This window comes from Lactuca saligna, chromosome 4 (genome assembly GCF_052625555.1).
Source record: "Lactuca saligna cultivar CGN05327 chromosome 4, ASM5262555v1, whole genome shotgun sequence".
Taxonomy (NCBI): Eukaryota; Viridiplantae; Streptophyta; class Magnoliopsida; order Asterales; family Asteraceae; genus Lactuca; species Lactuca saligna.
In genome coordinates this window covers 35111594-35135112 of record NC_136420.1, presented here as the reverse complement: position 1 = coordinate 35135112, position 23519 = coordinate 35111594, and the positions used below count along the sequence as shown (strand labels likewise).

Sequence of the window (23519 nt, the reverse complement as noted above, 5' to 3'; positions counted from 1 at the left end):
AGCCTTAGTTAAAATTAAACTCCAAACAACAAAAAAATCCTCTATGATAAAAAGATTGTTATAATTAAAAATAAAACGGAAAAACTCTTCAAAAAATTAAAATGACCGGTTAGTAATACACAATTAATGCTTAAGATTCTAATTAAAATACACAATTAATGCTTAAGATTCTAATTAAAAGCATGATCTTCAAGCAGTTGGAGCCGGTTCACAAACGGTTCGTCTGCCAAGAGAGGGCACCTGAACTCTTCATATTCTTCTTCCTTTTCGTATCTACTTTTCTAATGTGGTTACTCGGAGTACTTGTTTTCTTGAAATTACCAGGGTTTTCCTCTGGTCTTCGTTCTCCTTCTTATTCATCCTTTTTCCTCCTCTTGATCCAAAATACATTCTATAAACCCATTTTTCTTCATGTATTTGTTGTCCATTCTATAAACCCACATTATACCTACTTACAGGTTACAATTTCCATCGGATGAATAATACATCTCACGCCACCTACCCTTCTTTTCTACCATCTTCTTTTCCCTTCTTGATGAAACGCTTCACTTAACTTCTCCTCTACCGCCTTTCTTTCTTGAAACGGAAGCCTCTCATCCCCAATAACAACTTATACACCCTAACGCATCTGAAGAGAACACTTGAAATATTCTTTTGTTTGATCTCAGCAAATCAAACCTCCGGTATATTGAAGCAAATCAGAAAAATCAAGATCGATGTTCGCCATGGTTTTCCCAGATCTCTGAATTCACCCAAATCGTCACCTTTCATTGGCTCCTGCGCCGGCGATGGCCACCATTGACAGAGGGTTTCTTATGCCGGTCTGATTCTACCACTTGTTTCCCTTTTTCAGAATCATGAGTTATTTTTGAATTCTTTTGGGTTTAAGTACGGTATGCTGCGTTAATTTATTATTATTATTATTATTTTATTTTTTTATTATATTAGGAATTCGATCATGGAATATAATTATAGTTTGTTTGCGTCTTTTTATTTTTCAAGAACACAAAGTATTTGACAACGTAGTTATTTTTTTTTACAGGAATATGGATGTTGCCACCTGAAACCATGGTGCCCCCTTCAAAGCCAACCTCATGAGAAACCAACATCTTCAAAGGTTATTTTCTTGAAACATTCATGGTGTTTAAAATATTTACCCAAATAGAATGCACGATTGATATAATTTCATGGGTTTATATGCAAGAAAAGCGATTGCACTTTCTGTTATTTCTTGTTATTAGATTACATTTTCATTTAAAAAGTTTACCAATTTTAAAGATTGTATTGATTATGTATGACTTATGTTTTGTGCTATGTGTTTCTAGGATCCGACACAAGTTATGGGAAAAGACAGATTTTTTTTTCTTTAACCAATTATATTCAGTGATGGGTATGTCATGTTGCTGTTATTCTTTTTATATTTGAATTTTCTCATTTACAATGTAAGATACAGTTTTCTAATTATATTGAGTGATATTTAACATCTGTATAATTCCACTTTTCTTGTCACTTATAGTGGGGATGCTGAATCTTGTTATACTGCAAGTGTATTGAGAAATAGCAAAATACTTTCATTGCTTAATCCAGGTATGTTCCACTAAACAACTCTATCTTTTTCTGTGTGTCCTAAATTCTTGTTGTATGTATTAGTTTAACATTGATTAGTATTTTAAACCAAAACAACTTCAATATGCATAGGGCTAAATCCAAGAGATAGCACAATACTTTAAGTTCTGCTTATGAACTGAGTAACGAAACGATATTCAAAACAAAAACGAATAGCAAAGAACAAAATAATTTTAAACCAAGAATGAAGAACAAAACCTTTTCTCATTTTTTTTTCTTTTACAACATTGTAACATCAAACTATGAAATATGTTCCTATTATTAGCACATTGCATTTTTAGAAATCATCCCATTTTTAATACTGTGTTTTAACTTTCTTTTACAACATTGAAACATCAATCTTTTTTTTCTCATCTAATTATCACATTATAACATTCTACTTTTCGTTTTCATACTATTTATACATTTCATCTACAAAAAGCATCCTAATTTTAGCATTACACTCTCACTTTCCCATCTGCTACAACATTGACACATTAAACTTTTTTTTTCTCATCTATGTAGTTTACTTTGAAAAATCATCCATTTAGAGCATTCTACTTTCAGTTTTTTTATTATTTACACATTACATTTTCAAAAATTAGTCTATTTTTCTCATTATACTCTTAGTTTTCTTTCTGTTACAATATTAAAACATCAAACCTTTTTACTCATCTATGCATTTTACTATAAAACATCATCCAGTTATAACATTGTACTTTTATTTTTCTTATTATTAACATTCCATTTTTAAATATCATCCAATTTTTAGCATTGGACTCTCACATTCCTTTCTGTTACAACATTGAAGCATCAAACTTTTTTTTCTCCCATCTATCAATTGTACTTTGAATAACCTTCTAATTATAGCATGCCACTTTCGGTTTTCTTATTATTATCACATTGAATTTGAAAGAGTATCCCATTTTTAGGATTGTACTATCAGTTTTCTTTTTGTTACAATATTGAAACATTAAACTTTTTTTATTCATCCATGCATTTAACTTTGAAAAATCATCAAATTATAGCATTTTATGTTTTGTTTTTTTATTATTAACACATTGCATTTTGAAATTATCCAATTTTTAGCATTTTACTCTCAATTTTCTTCTTGTCACTACATTGAAACTTCAAACTTTTTTTTTACTCATCCATGCATTTTACTTTGAAAAATCATCTATTTACAACAATTTTCTTTTAAATATCTTATTATTTAAACATTGCATTTTCAAAAATCATCTCATTTTTTGACATTGTACTACTTTATATTCTGTTACAACATTACAACTTTGAAACATAAAACCTGTTTTAGTCATCTCTGCATTTTACTTTGTAAAATCATCTATTTATAACAATCTACTTTTAAATATCTTATTATTTAAACATTGCACACTCAAAAATCATCCCATTTTTGGCATTGTACTGTCAAATATTTTTTTTCTCACAACTCACAACATTGAAACATCAGTCTTTTTTTTTACTCATCTCTGCATTTTACTTTGAAAAATCATCATGTTTTTAGCATTGTACTCAATTTTTTTCCCTTCTAATAACATTTAAACATCAATTTTATTTTAATCATCCATGCATTTTTCTTAGTTTTATCAAACTCCTTTTTCAAAAATCATCCAATTTTTGACATTTTACCCTTATTTTTCTTTTCTGTGTTTTGGTACAACATTGAAACATTATATATTTATTTTTTATCATCCATTTATTTTTCTTAGTATTGTCAAATTTCCTTTTCAAAAATCATCCCACTTTTATCATTTTACTAACTTTTCTTTCTGTTACAATATTGAAAAATCATTTTTTTTACCAATCCATGCTTTATTTGAATTTTTTTATTCCAATTATAACATTTTACTTTTAGTTTTCTTATTATTAAGACATTCCAATTATAACATTTTACTTTCAGTTTTCTTATTATTAATATGATACATTTTCAAAAATCATCATCTCATCATTTTTTCTTACTTTTCTTTATGTTACAACATTGAAACATCTTACTTTTTTGTACTCATCCATGTGTTTTACTTTGAATTTTGAAAATCATCCAACTATAATATTTCTACTTCAAGTTTTCTTAATATTAACATATTGCCATTCAAAAAATCCTCCCATTTTTAGCATTGTAGTTTCACTTTTTCTTATGTTACAAGATTGAAACAACAAACATTTTTTACCCATCCAAGCATTTTACTTTAAAAAGCATCTAATTGTGGCATGAGTAATATTCTGTTAGAATATTGTAACTTTTTTTGCTAGAATATTGAATGAGTTTCCATGCTGACATGGATTTGTTTACATATGATATTTTTCAATTTTTTATGGAAATAAAAAATGCCGAAAAGCAAAAACATATTCTTTTTATTTTTTTTGTTGAAACCTAAGATGAGTGGCTAGGATCGCGTCCCTATGGCATCTACCCATCATTGGAACCATTAGTAACCACAAAGTTTCAGACTTGATCATGGAGTTTATCAAACTCCCATGAAAATGACTCATATAAGCTTAAAACAACAACATTAGAAAGAAAGAAACATAAAGCTCAATCCTTGAGGACTTACATTATCTTTTTTCTTTTTAAAAAACTACAAGCTGATGCTTCCACTTGCAAGAAACCATGATCATGGAAAAGACTTATAATTTGTTTTGTCATGTCATGTGTAACAAATGGGGCATACGAGTCATTGCAAGAACTCACCCGATTCAAGGAAATCCTGCAATTCCTTCTATTACAAACCAACTAAAAAATCCATGTTCAAAGAAATAGTTAACAAAAACCAAAAGGTAGCAGTTGTACTTCATACAGATTCAAGTATTACACTATCTACTTTCCTGTACAGCTGCTACCTTTTGAAGCAAATCAAACCTCAAGAATCTTGAAGCAAAACAGAGAAATCAAGAACGATATTCTGCATGGGTGTCCTGTATTGTAGTTTTTTCATTGACATCTTTACTTTCACCCAAATCGGAGAATGCCACAGTGGACAGAAGGTTTATCTTGAGGTACTTTTTTTTAATCCTATTGATTTTAATTTAACCTTTACATGAGGTGTTAAGTACCTTTGTAGCATTCATTAAACTTACAGTGTTATTGGGGTTTGCATATTTTTTTGATTATATTAGGAATCTGGTTATGGAATATTATTATGGGTTGTTTGTGTTTTTTTAGTGTTTGACAGAATGCCCCAATGAAAACTTGAGTCAATAATCTCTTTTTATTTCCATCTTGCTAACAATTGGGTAGCTATTTCTGAAATATAAATGCAATTTACTTTTGTATAATTTTCAATGTTTAAATGCAAGAAAAAAGAATGCAGTTTATGTTATTTTCTTATTATTACATTACATTTTCATTTTTCCCTTATTAACGTGATGCTTTCAAACTTATATTTATCACATCATTTTAATTTAAAATGTTTACACATTATAATGATTGCATTAGTTATATATATGACACTATGACTTATGTTTTGTGCTGTGTTTCTAGGATCTGTCACATGTTATGGTGAAGCTACAAAAAGTTTAGTATCATACTTGTCAACTCGTGACTTGAAAATGAAAATTTTCTTTAGCTGTTGATATTCTTTCCATTGTAGTAGTTCTTTTAGGGTTTAATTGGTTTTTCTCTTGATTTTATAAAACACCCACCAATTATTTTGAAGATGATAATGAAAGCATTTGACACTTAAGTTAAGATGTGGGCATTCTTTTTGGATTTTAGAGCAAGAGCTTTTCTTTATATGTTGCTTGCAACTACTTATATTCATTGCTGGGTATGTTCTGCTGTTATTATTTTTTTTTTGTTGACAATTGAGTGATAGTAGACATCTATTAATTTCCTCTTTTTCTTGTCATTTACAGTGGGGATACCGAATCTAGTTATACTCCAAGTGTATGGAGAAATAGCAAAATACTTTCATTTCTTACTCCAGGTATGTTCCAAAAAATGTCTGTATATTTTTGTTGTATGTTCTAAAAGGGCTAAATGCAAGAATTAGCAAAATACTTTAAGTTCTGCTATGAAGTAAGTAACAAAATGATATTTAAAACAACAACAAAGAGCAAAGAACAAAGAACAAAGAACAAAAGCTTTCCTGTTTTTGAATAGTTCACCTAAAACGCCAGAAATAAAGAAGAAAACACTTATTCTCTTTAGTTACAACATTTAGATATTAAACATATTTTCCTTATCAATGGCATTTTACATTGAAAAATCTACAAATTAAAACCTTTTTTCCTTATCAATTGCATATTGCATTGTACTTCTAGTTCTTAATTCTTTTAAAGCATATTTTCCAAAAAAAAATTATGAATGCATTTTACTTTGAAAAATCTTCTAATTGTAGCAATCTACTTTCAGTTTTCTTATTTATGCAATTTGTTTTAAAAAATATTCCAATTAAGCCATTCTACTCTTAGTTTTTTTATTAGCAGCACATTGATTCTTTAAAAATTAACCCATTTTTAGCATTTAACTTTTAAGTATAAAAAATCATCCTTTTTTTAGCATTATACTTTTACTTGTCTTTTTGTTATACCATTGAAACATTAAACTTTTCTTTTTCATCATCATTGCATTATACTTCAAAAATTAACCCTTTTTTAGTAATCTACTTTCGGTTTTTTTAACTTATAATTATAAAAAATTAACCCATTTTTAGCATTTAACTTTTAAGTTTCTTATTAGAAGCATATATCATTTTCAAAATCCATTCCATTTTTAGCATTTTACATATAATTTAAAATTCATTCCTGTTTTAGCATTTTCCTTTCACTTTTCTCTGTTGTTACAACGTTGGAACATGAAACTTTTTTTTTTTTTTTTCTAATTTATGCATTTACTTTGAAAAATCTTCTAGTTATAGCATTTTACTAGTAGCACATTACATTTTCATAAATCTTCTCATGTTTAGCATTGCAAATATAATTTAAAAAATATATTCTATTTTTAGCATTGCATATATTGATTTAAAAAATCATCCCATTTTTTGCATTGTACTGTAAGTTTTCTTTCTGTTACAACATTGGAACATCAAACTTTTTTTTCTCATCGATGCATTTTACTTTGGAAGATCTTCCGTTTTTAGGATTCTACTTTCAGTTTTCCACATTGTAGCAGATTTCCTTTTATTGAATTACCCCATTTTGAGCATTATATTATGACTTATTTTAATGTTAAAACATTGAAACATCAAACTCTTTTTTACTAATATATTCATTTTATTTCGAAAAATCTTCCAATTAAAACATTCTAGTTTATGTTTTCTATTTAATAGCATATTGCATTTTTAAAAAACATCATATTTTCGACATTATACTTTTACTTTTCTTTAAGTTACAACATTGAAGCATTAAACTTTTTTTTACCTCATATATGCATTTTACTTTGAAAAATCTTCCATGTATAACTTTCTACTTTTAATTTTATTATTAGTAGCTCCTTACATTTCAAAATACATCATATTTCTAGCATTTCACGTATCTTTTTTAAAATTCATCTCATTTTTAGCATTATATTTTCACTTTCCTATTTGTTATAACATTGACTTATCAAACTTTTTTCCCTCATCATTGCAATATACATTAAAAGATCATCAACATTATAGCATTTTACTTTCAGTTGCCTTACCCATTGCATTTTAAAAAAATATTCCTTTTATAGAATTACACATTTTTAAAAAAAAATCCTCCCATATTTAGCATTGTACTTTAGTTATTCTTTCTGTTACAACCTTGAAACATCAAACATATTTTTTCTTATTTATGCATTTTACTTGAATAATCTTCCAATTAAGACATTCTTTTCCAGTCTTTTTATTAGTAGCACATTGCATTTTTAAAAATCAACCTATTTTTAGCATTTCACATAGAATTATAAAAAAGTATCCCATTTTTAGCAATGTACTTACACTTTTTTTATATAACATTGAAGCATCAAACTGTATTTTACCTCATCTAAGCATTATTTTGAAATTTTTTCCAATAATAGAATTCTACATTTAGTTTTCTTAATAGTAGAACAATGCATTTTCAAATCATCTGTGCATTTTACTTTACTTCTTGTATTCTTAATAGTAGCACATTTCATTTTAAAAAATCATCTCATTTTTAGCATTGTATTGTCACTTTTCTTTCTGTTACAACATTGAAACATTAACTCTTTTTTTTTTCTCAACTATGCAATTTACTTTGAAAGATCATCAAGTTCTAGCATTTTATTTTTATTTTTCTTATTAGTAACACATTTCATATTAAAAATACATCCACTTTTTAGCATTTAATTTTTATTTTTTTTTTAAAATCATCTTATGTTTAGCATTACAAGTACTTTTCTTTTTGTTTTAACATTGAAGAATCCATTTGAAATCATCTTATTTTTTTTAAAATCATCTCATTTGAAAAGTCCATCCTATTTTTATCAATTCATATACTATTTTCTAAAATCATCCTATTTTTACCGTTCTATTTTTACTTTTCTTTATGTTATTGAAACATTAAACTCTTTTTTCTCATCAATGCATTTTACATCGAAAAATCTTCCAATTATAGTATTCTACTTTATATTTTCTCTTTATTAGCACATTGCATTTTCAAAATACATCCTATTTCTGGCATTGTACTTTCACTTTTCTTTTTGTTATAACATTGAACATTGTCCTTTATGTTTTTTTTTAGAAGTTATCACATTTTTAGCATACATAATTTTATAAAACCATCCCATCTTTAGCATTTCACATATTATGTTTAAAAATCATCTTATTTTAAGCGTTGTACTCTTAATTTACAACATTGAAACATTAGTTTTTTTTTTTTCTCATCTATGCATTTTTCTTTGAAAGATCTTTTAAATATAGCACTCTACTTTAGTTTTCTTATTAGTAGCACACTTCATTTTTAAAATTTATCCTATTAGTAGCTTTTCGCATATATTTTTTAAATATTATCGCATTTTTAGCATACATTATTTTAAAAAACCATCCTATTTTTAACATTTCATATATCATTTTCAAAAATCATATTATTTTTAGTGTTCTACTCTTACTTTACAAAATTGGAACATTAAACTTCTATGCATTGCTTTGAAAAATCTTCTAATTTTAGCTATCTACTTCCCGTGTTCTTAATAGTAGCACATTGCATTTTCAAAAATCATCTCATTTTTAGCATTGCGCTTTCACTTGTTTTTTTTTTGTTGCAACTTTGAGACATCAAACTTTTAATTCCTCATCTATGCATTTTAATTTGAAAATTTTCCAAGTATAGTATTCTATTTTTCGTTTTTCTTATTAGCAGCACATATCATTTTCATTAATCATCCCATTTTGCTTTGAAAAATCTACAAATTTCAGGGTTCTATATTTAGTTTTCTACTTAGTAGCACACTGCATTTTCAAAAATAATATCTTTATAGCATTTTACTGTCACTTTTCTTTATGTTACAACATTGAAACATTAAACTCTTTTTTTCTCATGTATCCTTGTTAATATTAAAAGTCTTCAAATATTCTATTTTTATTTTTCTTATTAGTAACACATTTCATATTCAAAATACATCCTACTGTTAGCTTTTCACATAACTTTTTTATAAATCATCCCATTTTTTGCATTATAATTTTACTTTTCTTTTGTTATAACTTTGAAACATCAAATTTTTTCTTATCATCATTGCATTATACTTCGAAATATCTTCCTTTTATAGAATATTCTACTTTCAGATATCTTATTAGAAGCAAATATCATTTTAAAAAACCATTGAAACAGTAAACTTTTTTTTCTCATAAATGCATTTTACTTTAAAAAATCTTCCGAATATAGCACATTCTACTTTACGTTTTCTCATTAGTAGCATATTGCATTTTCAAAATACAACCTTATTTTGGCATTGTACTTTCACTTTTCTTTTTGTTAACATTGAAGCATCAAACTTTTTTTCCTCATCATCGCATCATATTTTGAAAATCTTCCAATTACAACATTCTACTTTCAGTTTTTTTAATAGCATCAAGTATCATTTTAAAGAACCTTCTCATATAGCATTCTTTTAAATATGCTAAATTAATGAAAAAAACTAATATAGATGGTATCTAAATGATTGTAGTTATCATTTATAAGTTCAGAGAACTTTGTTGATTTGTGATATGAAGTGTCGAATATTGAGGTCTTGGGTGTAAAAAAGAAGTGACTTAGGTGTAAAAATGGCAATGGAAGGAGTTTCTACTTTTTTTTAGAATTGATCAAATTAAGGTCAAGTTGTTTTAGAACAAATAACTTAAATCCTAACATGGTTAAATAGTTACAAAAAACGTTATACAAGTTACAATAGTTAAGGGTACATGCAAACTAATTGGATATATATCTTTTCTCAATTAATAGCACATACATTTACTTGAATCAAATCAAACTATACCTTTATTGTTGAATTTTTGGGTCATGTGTGAAAAAAATAGCGACCTAGGTGTAAAGAGTGGAAATGAAGAGAGTTTCAATTTTTTTATAAGTGACCAAATTAAGTTCAAGTTGTTCTACAAAACATAACTTAAATTTCAACTTGCTTAAATAAATGCGAAGAATGTTATAAAAGCTATAATACTTATAAAAACACATGCTAAAAATGATATATAGTTATGATATTTATTGAAGAAATCACAAAAAAAACCCCAAAATGATATATAAATTATCATTATCCTGTTTTTTTTTTTTTTTTTAAAATGGTCATTAGCTGGGAACAATGTTTCTTTTTTTTTTTTGCAAGTGTTTACCGGTTTTAGGGGCTAAATTGAAAAAAAAAAAGACGAAGGACTTTTGGGTTAATTGAGCCAAAATTCATGGACTCTATTGCAGATTTCCCATTATAAAAGTAATGAATATCTCCATTGCTAGAAGATATTGTTTGAGTTGGTTTGGTGTCCAAAATGTTGTGTGGAATGAATGTGAGTTTGAACTAGGTTCAAAATGTTATTTATAGGGAGCCACATTACCCTTCCTCCTTTTCTGAAACACTTGCGGTTTGTATAGTGTTTTTATGCGTATCTAGGTACACTTGAATTTTGTGATATAAACAATCTCACTTCTAAAATAAATTGATTTCAAGAATTGTTCTCCTTCTCATGCGCTTTGTTTTTTCTTCAGGCATTGTAACTTCTCCTTTACTGCCTTTATTTCTTGAAACCGTAGCCTCTCACCCCCAATATCAACTTTTACCCCAACCTCTCTGAAGGGAAAACTTGAAATATTCATTCGTTTGATTTCAGAAAATCAAACCTCCGGAATCTTGAAGCAAAACAGAGAAATCAGGAACGATATTCTGCATGGGTGCCATGTATTGTAATTTTTTCATTGACATCTTTACTTTCACCCAAATCGGAGAATGCCACAGTGGACAGAAGGTTTATCTTGAGGTACTTTTTTTTAATCCTATTGATTTTAATTTAACCTTTACATGAGGTGTTAAGTACCTTTGTAGCATTCATTAAACTTACAGTTTTATTGGGGTTTGCATATTTAAATATATTAGGAATCTGGTTATGGAATATTATTATGGGTTGTTTGTGTTTTTTTAGTGTTTGACAAAATGCCCCAATGAAAAATTGAGTCAATAATCTCTTTTTATTTCCATCTTGGTAATGTCTATTATGACCCTCTTCTTTCTGATGCGATACCCCAGATGCCACTTTAGGCTAAAATTTCATCTCTGCAACTTTTTAGTTAGTTGTGGTATCTTGATATCTGGTTGTTTTTTGGTAATTGAAAAGTTTATCTGAGTAAGACAGGATGATTGGCTTTAAAATCATGATTTATTATTTTTTCCATATAACGAAATCCTCTGGTTTATGGTCCTCACATGTTAGGCCTTGAGTAAAAACAAATTTAATGTCATCTTCATGCTGCATCTATGTATTTATATGCTTACTCTTTTTATGTCTTCCAGTTGGCTGTGCTGTAATATTTTAGGGCATGTTTGTAAAAAAAATAGTGACCTAGGTATAAAGAATGGAAATGAAGAGAGTTTCCATTTTTTTATAAGTGACCAAATTAAGTTCAAGTTGTTCTACAACACGTAACTTAAATAATTGCAAAATATGTTATAAGAGCTATAATACTTATAAAAACACATGCTAAAATTGATATATAGTTATGATATTTATGGAAGAAAACACAAAAAACCCCAAACTGATAAATAATATATCATTTTCCTGTTTTTTAATAAATAAAAATGAGTTTTTCTAGTGAAAATGATGTGGATGATATCTTTATTGTGAGTTTTTTTAATAAATAGATGAGTTTTTTTTTTCATTAGTTTCGTAGATATAAAAGGAAATATTTTCAGCAAAATCTTTAAACTCAAACCCTATTAACAAGAAAGCCATTTATGATTTGTTCATTTTCAGAAAAATTCTTAAAGTTTTCAGAAAAACCTGAAAATTGGCATTAGTGGGGAACAATGGTTTTTTTGCAAGTGTTTACCGGTTTTATGGGCTAAATTGCAAAAAAAAAAAAAGAGGAAGGACTTTTGTGTTAATAGAGCCAAAATTCAGAGACTTTGGTGCAGATTTTGTGTTAATATGGTTCAAAATGTTATTTTATAGGGAGCCACATTACCAGGGTTGTGATCACTATATCCGGTTATCCTATTGAAATACGGGTCATTCGGGACCTAATGATCATTTTTCAAAATTACTTTTATTGTGGTTAAAAAAGCATTACAAAGTGGTTGGATTACTCAATTTTCAAAAAATAAATGATTATTGATAAATAAAAAGATTTCACCCAAATAAATGATTATTGAACATACATTCTCAAAATACATCTTTCTTAAGCCTTGTACTTTCACTTTTTTTTTTTTTATAACATTGAAACATCATACTACTATTTTTTTTCCTCATCCATGCATTGAACTTTAAAAAATCTTTTACTTATAGCTTTCTACTTATGTTTTTTTTATTAGTAACACATCATTTAAAAAAACTATCCCATTTTTAGCATATCACATCCCATTTTTAAAATCATCCAATTTTTAGATTGTACTTTTACTTTTCTTTCTGTTCAGACATCAATTTTTTTTTCTCATCTATGAAATTTACTCTGAAAACTCTTCCACTTATAGCACTCTACTTTCAGTTTTCATATTAGTGGCACATTGCATTTTCATAAACCATCCCATTTTTAGTATACTTTGAAAAATCTTCCATTCATAGCATCCTAATTTCATCATTGCATTGTTTTTTCAATTTCTTTTTGTTACAACATTACTACAATTATTTTTCTAGTTTCTGCATTTTACGTTGAAAAATCATCCAGTTTTAGCATTCTACTTTTAGTTTTCATAGTAATAGCACATTACGTTTTCATAAATCTTCTCATTTTTAGCATTGCACATTTTTTTAAAAAATATTCTATTTTTAGCATTGCAGATATTAATTTTAAAAATCAGCCAAATTTTGCATTGTACTCTAAGTCTTCTTTCTGTTACAACATTGAAACATCATTTTTTTTTTCTCATTTATGCATTTTACTTTGAAAAATCTTCCATTATAACATCCTAGTTTTTGTTTTCTAATTAATAGCACATTGCATTTTCAAAAATCATCCCATTTTAAGCATTGAAACATTGAAACATCAAACTTTTGTTTTTCTTATCTATGCATTTTACTTAAATTTTTTTTTTTCCAATTTAACTTTAAACTTTCAGTTTTATTATTACTACACATTGCATTTTAAAAAATTATCCCTTTTTTAACATATCATTTTTAAAAATCTTCCCATTTTTAGCATTGTACTTTAGTTATTCTTTATGTTACAACTTACAACCTTGAAACATTAAACATGAGACATTTTTTTTTCTCATTTATGCAATTTACTTTGAAAAATCTTCCGATTAAGGCATTCAACTTTCAGATTTCATATTCAGTAGTAGTGTAGTACCTTACGTTTTCAAAATCATCCTATTTTTAGCACTGTTTTTCACTTTTCCTTCTTTTATAACATTAAAACATCAATTTTTTTCTCATCTATTCATTTTACTTTGAAAAACCTTACAATTAAAACAGTCTACTTTATGTTTTCTAATTAGCAGTCCATTGCATTTTTAAAAATATTCTATTTTTAGCATTATACTTTTACTTTTCTTTATGTTACAACATTAACATCGAAGCATTAAACTCTTTTTTACCTTATCTATGCATTTTCCTTTGGAATTTTTTCCAATTACAACATTCTACTTTTTATTTTCGTATTGGTAGCACATTTCATTTCCAAAATACATGAGTACTTCACATATCTTTTGTTAGAAAATCATCCCATTTTTGGCTTTTATTGTTTCACTTTTCTTTTTGTTATAATATTGAAACATCAAAACTTTTTTCCCTATCATTGCATTAATCATTGAAAAACCTTCCAATTAAAACAGTCTACTTTATGTTTTCTAATTAGTCATTGCATTTTTAAAAATTATTCTATTTTTAGTATTATACTTTTACTTTTCTTTATGTTACAACATTAACATCGAAGCATTAAACTTTTTAACCGCGATAAGGCCTCATGTATCAACATTAACATACACATTTAAAGTTTAAAACAGCATTCATTAAAGAATAATACAATGCTTTCCAAATCATTAAAACAATAAAAAGGGGCTGTGAATACTCACAGTGATTTGAAATTGTGATAACAATGCCTTGAATTAAAATTCCACACTTCCTACTGCAGATGCTCTACGATAATATTACACAGTAGTGAGTTTCTAGTTTAATTTCTAACATTAAATATACTTAACTTCCTACTTGTAGAAAAATTGTCAAATTTTGTTTTTATATAGGTTGTAATTACTTTTCTGTAATATTCTGATTTTTATAAACCATTTAACTTACTAACATTTTCAGGTGTTAAATCCCTTTTTTTGTGGTATGATTACCAATATATTTTAATACTTTTGGAGGTGCTTTAAGTGTTAAAAATTCAAAAATGCAACCAAAACAAAACTATAAATTACCAAACCTTTTATTTTTGTTATAATAGTAATCAAGAACCTTCTGATAAATTTTCATGATTTTTAGATAAGTCTAGCTATTTTTCCACCATTTAATCCATGTAATATTCAGTAAAAGTTATTTTTTAAAAAGCAGAACCTGATTTTATAACTTATGTTTAATAACAAGAAAATCAGAACAAATTAATAAACAATACTAAAAAGAGTTCAAACTTCATGTTTATAAATCTCTTTATATACATATTTGCAAATTTTTTTAACGAACTTTGAGCATCAAGCATTCAAGCTAAGAAGTTCACCACACGTATTATGATTTGTAGACATTGCATAGGTGATGATCATCAAAAGCTTGTAGAAAAGTCTATTTCTTTGGTTTTGACATATGTTAGGTCATGGATCTTCACCATCTTGTAACATGCAAGATGTTTTTGTCTTTTTGATGAAGATCTACCACCATCATCATCAAATCCGGAATGTGTGATGAGCATGCACATGAAGAAGAAATGCAAAGAAAAACATGTAAACTTGAATGAAATGTTGGGGAAAGGTAAAAATGAGTGTGGTCTTTGGGAAAGAGAGGTTTTGGTAGGAGAGTCTCTCTCTTAATATTTTACCACACATTTATAAAAAATTTCCTCTTTCTATAAGATGTGCATAAGGCCTACTTTTATCTATAAATTGAAATTTACTTTCATTGTTTATATTCCTTAATTTTATTTATTTTTAATTAATATTATAAGATTCATAGTAATTTTTATTGAATTCTAGATGCTAAATTTTATAAGTTTTAAGTTCTTAAGGCTTTTAGGATTTTAAGAACCAGTTAGTCTTTTGGAAATCATAAATAGGGTTTCATTTCATTTTTTCATTTTAAAAATGATTGTAATTCATTATCAAATAATTCACATTCTATATAGTAGTTAAACGATTCACGTGAGATGTAAGAGTATATTAGCTCTTTTTTGTAATTGGATCTAAGTTCCTACAAGTCTCTGACCTAATTTCTATTATTAGGTCAAGGATAGTATGTGTCTACATGTTTCATACAAAAATGTTCTAGTCAAGGATAGTAAGTTGTTTTCTTTTGCTCTAGTGTAGTTTTAGTCAGTTGATATCTTTATAAAACTGACCTTAATTTGTTTACACAGTTGATATCTTTTGCTCTAACTAACTAATCAGTGATTGTTCTTTTCCTATTTATTATTTGGCACACAACCCTATTATTAAGGGTGTTAACTAAAACATACAAAGCATTGTGTATGGATTAATGGTGTATGACTTTATATATAAACTGTGTTTTAAGCAGATTAGAATGGAGAAATTAGGAGATAGAATTGCATCGTTTCAACAGATAGGAACCATGAGGATATCATGACTGTAAAATGCCCAAAGGCCAAAAGGAAGAGCAATAACAGAGATGTAAAATGCCCAAAGGCCAACAGATAGTCATTCAATTTCCTTCTTTATTCCACTCCTCTTTCCATTTTGTTAAAGCCACCAATTCCATAAAAAAGTATCAAAATGACCAAATACCCCCACCTTAAACATAAAAAACACTGATACTTTGTTAGGTAAGTACTAATTTCATGATCTTTCATTTAATCCCTTCACACCAGAAAGACATGATTCATTTAGCCCTTGATTTTAAATATTAGTTTAGAAAAAGGACATTGAAAAGTAGGATGCTATTTTGTGACATGGCTTTGTGAAACTTTGTACACAGGTGATGACTGAAAGGACAAATGTCCTTGGAATGAAGAACTTTTGTGGGAGACGTTTCAATGCTTACAAGGACTGCAGGGGATTTAGGAGGCCATATGTTGACTATGACCAACGGCCTGACATGTTCAGGTCAAATTAAAATCACCAGTTTCTTGAAGCAAACTGTTTGTATTGTCTTACTTAATGTCCATTTGGATTCATATTCAATAGCCATGTGATTGCAGGGGAACAGTTAGATATGCTAGTGTGCATGCACACTTGGGTAGGACTGCAAGTAGAAGAGATGATCTGGAATCTCTTGCATATACACTCATATTTCTTCATCGAGGCAGGCTTCCTTGGCAAGGGTATCAGGTATTAATTATTACATCATGATTCACCAGATTCTTTTATTGCCATATATATATATATATATATATATATATATATATATATATATATATATGAGATTGTGCTTTGGTAATCTTATGTTGTTTTTCTAGGGTGACAATAAATCATTTCTAGTGTGCAAGAAGAAAATGGCGACATCTCCTGAAATGTTGTGTGTGTTTTGCCCTGCACCTGTAAGGCAGTTTCTGGAGATAGGACCCAATCCTGCTATAAACACAGATGGTGCTCAAAAGGTGATTCATTTTGTTGCTACTTAACTTACTAGTGTGTATCATATGATCTGTTGTTAAATTAAAGAGTTGATCACTTTTGTTTTTTTAAAACTTCAGATCATCTGTCAAGTTGGTCAAAAGCGGGGAAGATTGAATCTTGATGAGGATGATGATGGACAGCCTTCAAAGAAAATCCGAATGGGAGTCCCTGCAACACAGTGGATTTCAATTTACAATGCCAGGCTAGCAATGAAACAAAGGTTGGTGCTACCTTTGATTTATTTTATATTCTCTGGGCCTCTTGTATCTAAAATGGGGTTGTGGTGCATTAGGTATCATTACAATGTTGCAGATGCAAGATTAAGCCAACATGTTGAGAGAGGAAATGCTGATGGCTTACTTATAAGCTGTGTGTCATCTTGTTCCAACTTATGGGCTTTGATAATGGATGCTGGGACAGGGTTTTCAAGCCAAGTTTATGAACTTTCTCCTTTCTTCTTACACAAGGTACAGACTATTGAGTGATAAATGCTGTGTTTGGAAAAAAGAAAGTTATTTATTTGATAATATTGATGGATGTTGCAGGAATGGATTATGGAACAATGGGAGAAGAAGTATTACATCAGCTCTATTGCTGGTGCTAACAATGGAAGCTCTCTGGTGGTTATGTCAAAAGGTATGTTGAGCTTTTCTTTTAAGATTAGTATGCATAATGCATGTATTGTGTATTCTTATTTTATGAAGTTTTAGGGACACAGTACTCTCAACAGTCTTACAAAGTTAGCGACTCGTTCCCTTTCAAGTGGATAAACAAGAAATGGAGAGAAGGGTTTCATGTGACATCCATGGCAAAATCGAAACATTCTAAAATATGGTTAATGTGGAAGGAGATAAATGTCATTGATGAGCAACAATCGTTGCTTGGGCTGGACTTTCGGCATTATGGAAGGAGAAGAACACCGTTTGTCTGTGAAATTGCAATGATCTCGACCGTGGTGATCATAGAGAACGAGGGAAATACAGATCAACCGGTAAAGAAACTGAAGACGAAGAGGGGTTTATTGTTGACGACTTTTAGCGGCAAAGTCTGCTCATTTGCGGAGGAAGACAACACGGAGTGTCCTACTTTTGTAAGCTTATTACACCTTTGAAACTTGATCCCAAACACCCCTATATTTTGCTATGATTAAAACCTTAATCGGTTTCCGATTAGGGCTTTGAGTTTAGGCGCTTCCAGTTTCACTTCTGCATAAACCAGGCTAATGTACAATTCGTCTTTCTCTTTTTAGTTTATTAGTATTTCAAACGCTCTGCGTTATAACACTTTTCTTCTTGAAATGGATTTGCGTGTCTGCATAATTGTAAGTGAAAAAGATCTGAGTTCCAAGAACTTTATAACAAATATGCAGATCGTTTGATTTAAAGTAAACGATTACATTTCCTTGTTAATTTTAGTAAATGTGTTTTCAAATCCAAGTATCCATTATTCTTTCTTGGATTGTCTACATTTAATTCAATCTTACTATTCATCTTTGCAGGTGAGAGCTGAACCCTAATTGAAGAAAAAAAATGAGTTCGAGATTCTGAAGAGATTCTTTCACATATACTCTCTTTAATGCCTACAAGTTTTGCTGTGCGAACCAGCATTTTATCCAAAAGATGGAAATACTGTTGGAGGTTGATCACAAACCTTGACTTGAACGATTATTACCTTGGCTATAAGCGTGCAAAAGTCAGATGTTGCAAAGTGGATTAACGAGGCAATTAGGTTAAATGTTTGTGAGCTTGACATACATGTTAGTCCAATTGGCTTTTTAATTAAGAGCATGCAATGTTTGACTTTTAATTTGCTGTTTTTGTTGAAGGAATTTGTACATTCACATTTGCCCAAGTTTCTCATTTTGAAGCATTTGGAATTGAAGGATTCTTTCAAATCTCCATGGATCTTTGTTACTCAAATTCTTGAAAGCTCTCCTGAGTTGGAGCATTTATGTTTTGAAGAGGTAATTGGACTGTTTCTAAGCTTTGGCGTGTCTTATTTTCCTAAGTTATTATTCCACACAAAACATAACATGTGGTTGTGTATCTGGTTATGTGATGAAATTAAAGCCGGTAGACATTAGCTGGATTGAGCCTGAGTCAGTTCCCACTTGTATGGTTTCGAACCTTAGAACCTTGAAAATTACAAAGTGCTAGGAGCGAAAGTGTGATATACAGTTCCTTGAATACATATTGGGGAATTCAGAGGTTTTGAAGACAATAACAATCATATGTGGAAGTATGCGCATGAAGGATGAAATGGAAATGTGTGCACGCTTATTAAAGTTTCCAAGAGCTTCTAGGTTTTGTGAGATTCATTTTTTTGGGAAATGGCTTAATTCTTCTACGGGGTAACTAGAAGAATATATATATATATATATATATATATATATATATATATATATATATATATATATATATATATATATATATATATATATATATAAGGTTGGTGCATTAAAAATTAAGGAAAGTGGGATGAGATGGATGCCTGTGGAATAAAGGGGTGATTTTTGTGGAATTAAGGATGGTTTTTCTGGAATTTTACCGCTCAAAGAGGTTGTGTGTATCTCACTTAGGGGTTTTTTTTTGGTGTGTAAGGCACTCTTCCTCCACTCTCACCACCTCCATTTGTTTCTTCACCCCAGGTTTGCCAATGGTTTTCTCCCTCCGGTTTCCATCTTCCATTTAGACTGGTGAGTCATGCATGTAGCCTTGCCACCGTCTCATTCTAGCTGGCCACGTGCATCGATACCAACTGGCCACTTCTCTTTTTTCCTTTCCAAATATACCGCCATACACGACATTCTTTTCTCTCGATCGTTTCATTCTCTCATTTCTCACTGCTTACCCGTTTTCTTTCCTCTACTTCAAAGAAGACACCGATCTGCCATCCGTTTTTTTCCGCAATTGGTCATCTTTTGCATCTCTACTTTAATTTTAGGTTTTTGGTCTCTTGGCTAAAGTTTTAATCATAGAGGTAAAGTAATTTTGTGATTTCGTTTGATGGCGTTTTAGACTACACCCTGAAGCTTCTCCAGTTTTTACTACTTCTGTTTCATCCTTGTCTCCATTAGTTTTTTATTTAGATTTCAAACAATTAAATGGTTCAGTCAAGAGGTGATACAAGAAAATATGATACCAATTACAGTTTGATCGACACTGTATTTCTACATTCACTTTCTACTTTTATTTTTAACATTTGATGTTTCTTTTTGGTTTCTCACAAGCTGGAAAGTTCCCAAGAAGCTTCATGGTGTGTATCGCAGAAGAAGAGCCATCTTTCTCTCTTAGAGAATGGGCATCCCTTTCCGGGCGATATTGACACAATTTTCTAATTTACTTTTCTTACTGTTCATCGTGTTGTTATTAGGGATAATTGTCGTGTGTAATTTGTGTTTGTTACTAATTCACATTTGGCATTTGTTTTGGACAGAATTTTTCGCATCCCCCTTATCATATTGTGCTTTGGTGAAGTAAATTGGCGCATGAAAGAATCTTCTTCTATTAACTCCTTACAACCACTCCTCTGTCATCAATGCCGAAAGCTGATCGATTGTGTATTAAAACATCCCTAGCCCTTCCAACGTCTATATGCCCATCGACTTTTTATCTTCATCTCTTATGCGTTAACAATTTTAACTGGCAAGTCAATTAGGATTTACTTGAATTGTCGATTGTCTCTCTACATCCGTTTCAATTCATAGGTTGTTTCGTTTTAAATTTTAACTGATTTTGATCTAATATATTTGATATTTTTGCATTTTCATTCTCGGTGGTGGTGAAGGAATTTGACGCAAGCTTCGAAATGCAGGGCCTGGTATGTTCTTTCGTCACTAATCTGTCATTTTTAGTTATATTTCTCTTCCTTTTTTGTCTCTATCTAGAGAAGATAGAACGCAGTGAGTTTTTCCACTTCTCTATTCCACACAAAAGCCCAATTTGATTGCATATATGAAATATAGATGCGAGAAATAACATTGTTAGCTATAAGTTCTAGGATTTGTTGTTCCATAATTGTAGTTCCGTTCTTCAGTGGATTATGGTGCTGACTTTTTTTGTTGAAATTATGTGATTTAAAAAAAGTTTTTTGTAGTGTTAAATGGCGCTAGAAAGCTTGTATCATTTTTAAGTTTGACATATTTTGCACCATTTAGTCTTCGCCGTTTAGGTTCTTGTTGGATGCATCCTTTCTATTGAACATATAAGTTATTTAAACATGTTTTGTAAAGTAAAATGATTATCAGTCTATAATATAATCTGGATGGAAAGTTCAAGGTTGGTTGCGTGCGTGGCTTTTCAATTGTTTATTTTTAAGTTTGAGTCATGCAAATATGGTTTCATGATTATGTTCTAAAACCAACTTGTTTTGTATAGCGGCTTTCCTATGTTTCTTCTGGTATATCAAACATATCACATAGATTCATATAATGTTTTGGGAAAATTGCAAGAATAGGAACGTACTTTAATCCTACCGACATAGGCTATGTGCTTTATAACAAAAATGTTTTATGATTTTGCTATTAGTTCTGTTTTTTATTTCAGATGACATGGAAATGATGAGGAGTTTTTTTTTTTTTTTGTTGCAACGTTAATTAGCTATTGATCCCACGGCTAACGAGTTGTCTATAAAGTATGACTTTAAGTTTTTTTATATTAATTAGAATTATAAGGCATGGACGAAGGTAATTTTTTCCGTACAATTGTAATAAAGTTGTAAATGCTTTTATTTGATTAAATATTTATTTGAGATGTTTTTTTTATTCTAATACTAGGTCATTGGGTTGCTGATGAAATATGGACATCTTATGTTGAAACCTTGGTGGCATGTTTCTTCTATGATTTCCTAATATCTAAAAACTAAATTCACCAATTTACCTGTCATCATCGTTGCAACTATTAATATGTTGGTTTTGGTCGTATGGTATTTTTCCATTCAACAACTATAACTGTATTGTGTGTCTGACACTTAAATGCTATACACCAATAATTACCGTGTTGAAAGATTTGCAGAATTTTACAAAGAACCCTCCGTGGGTCGTGCTTAGCACGGTCTTAGACGTCCCTGGTATATATATATATCCTGCTTTTGTACTTTGCATTCCAGTTTTACCTGGTTACTTTTTCCCTTGATTTCTTACAACTGTTTGTGTTTTTGCTTTGAGGAATGGGCTAAATGCAAAAAATTGCAATGTACTTTTCTTACAACTGTTTATGTTTTTGTTTGTGTTTTGTGCTGGTATTATTTGTTTTTCATACAAATACATCATAATAGTGAAATCTACTAAATTACAAAATTGTACTTTGAATTTTTCTTATAGCAATGAAAAGTTATATCTAGATGACATTAATTGTTATAAAATGAGGTCATTTTTCAAAAATGTAATATTGAAATCTGACAAAATAAAAATAAAATTGGAATGTTGTAATTAACACATATGAAAGCACTCAATTATAGCAAAGCACTTTGATTATTTATTTTTGACAAAATTGCAAATTTGGTCCCTATGGTTTGTCAAAATTTGGGACTTTGGTTCAAAATGTTTTGGCGTTGCACCACTGGTCCAAAAGGTTTTGACTTTAAGCTATTTTCAAATAACAATTGTACCTTTATCTTTTCATTTTTTTGCTTTTTCTTTTTAATTTCTATATTTATAAGAAAATAAAAAATAAAAATCCTATCTGCATTACATACACTCAAACCCAAACCTGCAAACACAAATATTCGTCATCACCGGACCTCCGGCTCTCTGACAAAGGTCACTGCCACCACTCGTCGGAACTTATGAACGCCACCGCCACCATTGCCGGTCTATACCACCACTACATGTCAAAACCACCACCACCATCGATTTCCCGACAAAGATAAATCGAAGGGTAAACAGTAGTGGATGATCTCCGACAACAACCAGCTGGTGGGCGGTGCTCTATTGATTTTCATAGATTTTAAAACCGACGGCAACCATGTAGATATGAAAACCGAAGATGTCAACTTCGCCTTTGCCACCAGAGTTGTTCATCACCGACGATAAAGGTTTGGCTAGGACCGTTGTAGCGGCGCTGAAGTCTGTGATCGAGTTTCCAACATCTTCGTCAAGGTTTCAGTGTCGCCATATGTCGAGGTTTTGCAGACCCGAGCTAGGGTTTGTAGAGGTGTTTGGATTTGAGGATTCGAAACGACCAACTTGTCTGTGGCTCGAGTTTTCATCGTTATCGCCTCTGTAGAACTTTGGTAGTGGACGAAGAACTCTGATCTCCGTCTGTGGATGGACGGAGAAGTCGCTCATGTCTCTCTTCGTTTTTGTAGTTCCGAGTGTATCTCTTCGTCTCCCTCCTACTGACGACGACTTCAGGTGGTGCTGGTTGTGCAACCAATGACGGCTTCTTGTAGTTAGGGGTATGTATGGGGCGATGTGGTTCGGTTTTTGGTTAAAATCGAATCATAACTATTATGATTGGTTAATGCATTTTTGTAGCCATTGGTTATGATTAATGGTTTTTATCGGTTAACAGTTTTGGTTAATGGTTAATATTGGTTAACCATAATGTTCAAAATA

The 23519-nt window shown here is 29.9% G+C and overlaps 1 protein-coding gene across 15 annotated transcripts; it reads left to right on the top strand.

Moving 5' to 3' along the window:
* The first annotated feature begins 226 nt into the window (after nt 1–226).
* LOC145041581 (casein kinase 1-like protein HD16) lies at nt 227–21966 on the top strand. 15 transcript variants are annotated; one of them, XM_078989713.1, is made up of 19 exons: nt 227–893; nt 1043–1117; nt 1326–1390; nt 1517–1587; nt 4455–4617; nt 5476–5546; nt 10744–11012; nt 16323–16450; nt 16546–16675; nt 16804–16944; nt 17041–17183; nt 17256–17430; nt 17509–17599; nt 17674–18053; nt 18462–18691; nt 18789–18926; nt 20399–20607; nt 20750–20782; nt 21738–21966. In XM_078989713.1, the coding sequence occupies exons 7-15, from the start codon at nt 10923–10925 to the stop codon at nt 18477–18479; spliced, it is 1296 nt and encodes a 431-aa protein (XP_078845839.1). In that variant the 5' UTR covers nt 227–893; nt 1043–1117; nt 1326–1390; nt 1517–1587; nt 4455–4617; nt 5476–5546; nt 10744–10922; the 3' UTR covers nt 18480–18691; nt 18789–18926; nt 20399–20607; nt 20750–20782; nt 21738–21966. The 15 variants fall into 15 exon arrangements, with proteins under 15 accessions (XP_078845839.1, XP_078845838.1, XP_078845842.1 ...); XM_078989712.1 differs by lacking the exon at nt 21738–21966 and adding an exon at nt 21508–21725; XM_078989716.1 differs by lacking the exon at nt 20399–20607.
* The last annotated feature ends 1553 nt before the right edge of the window (nt 21967–23519 follow it).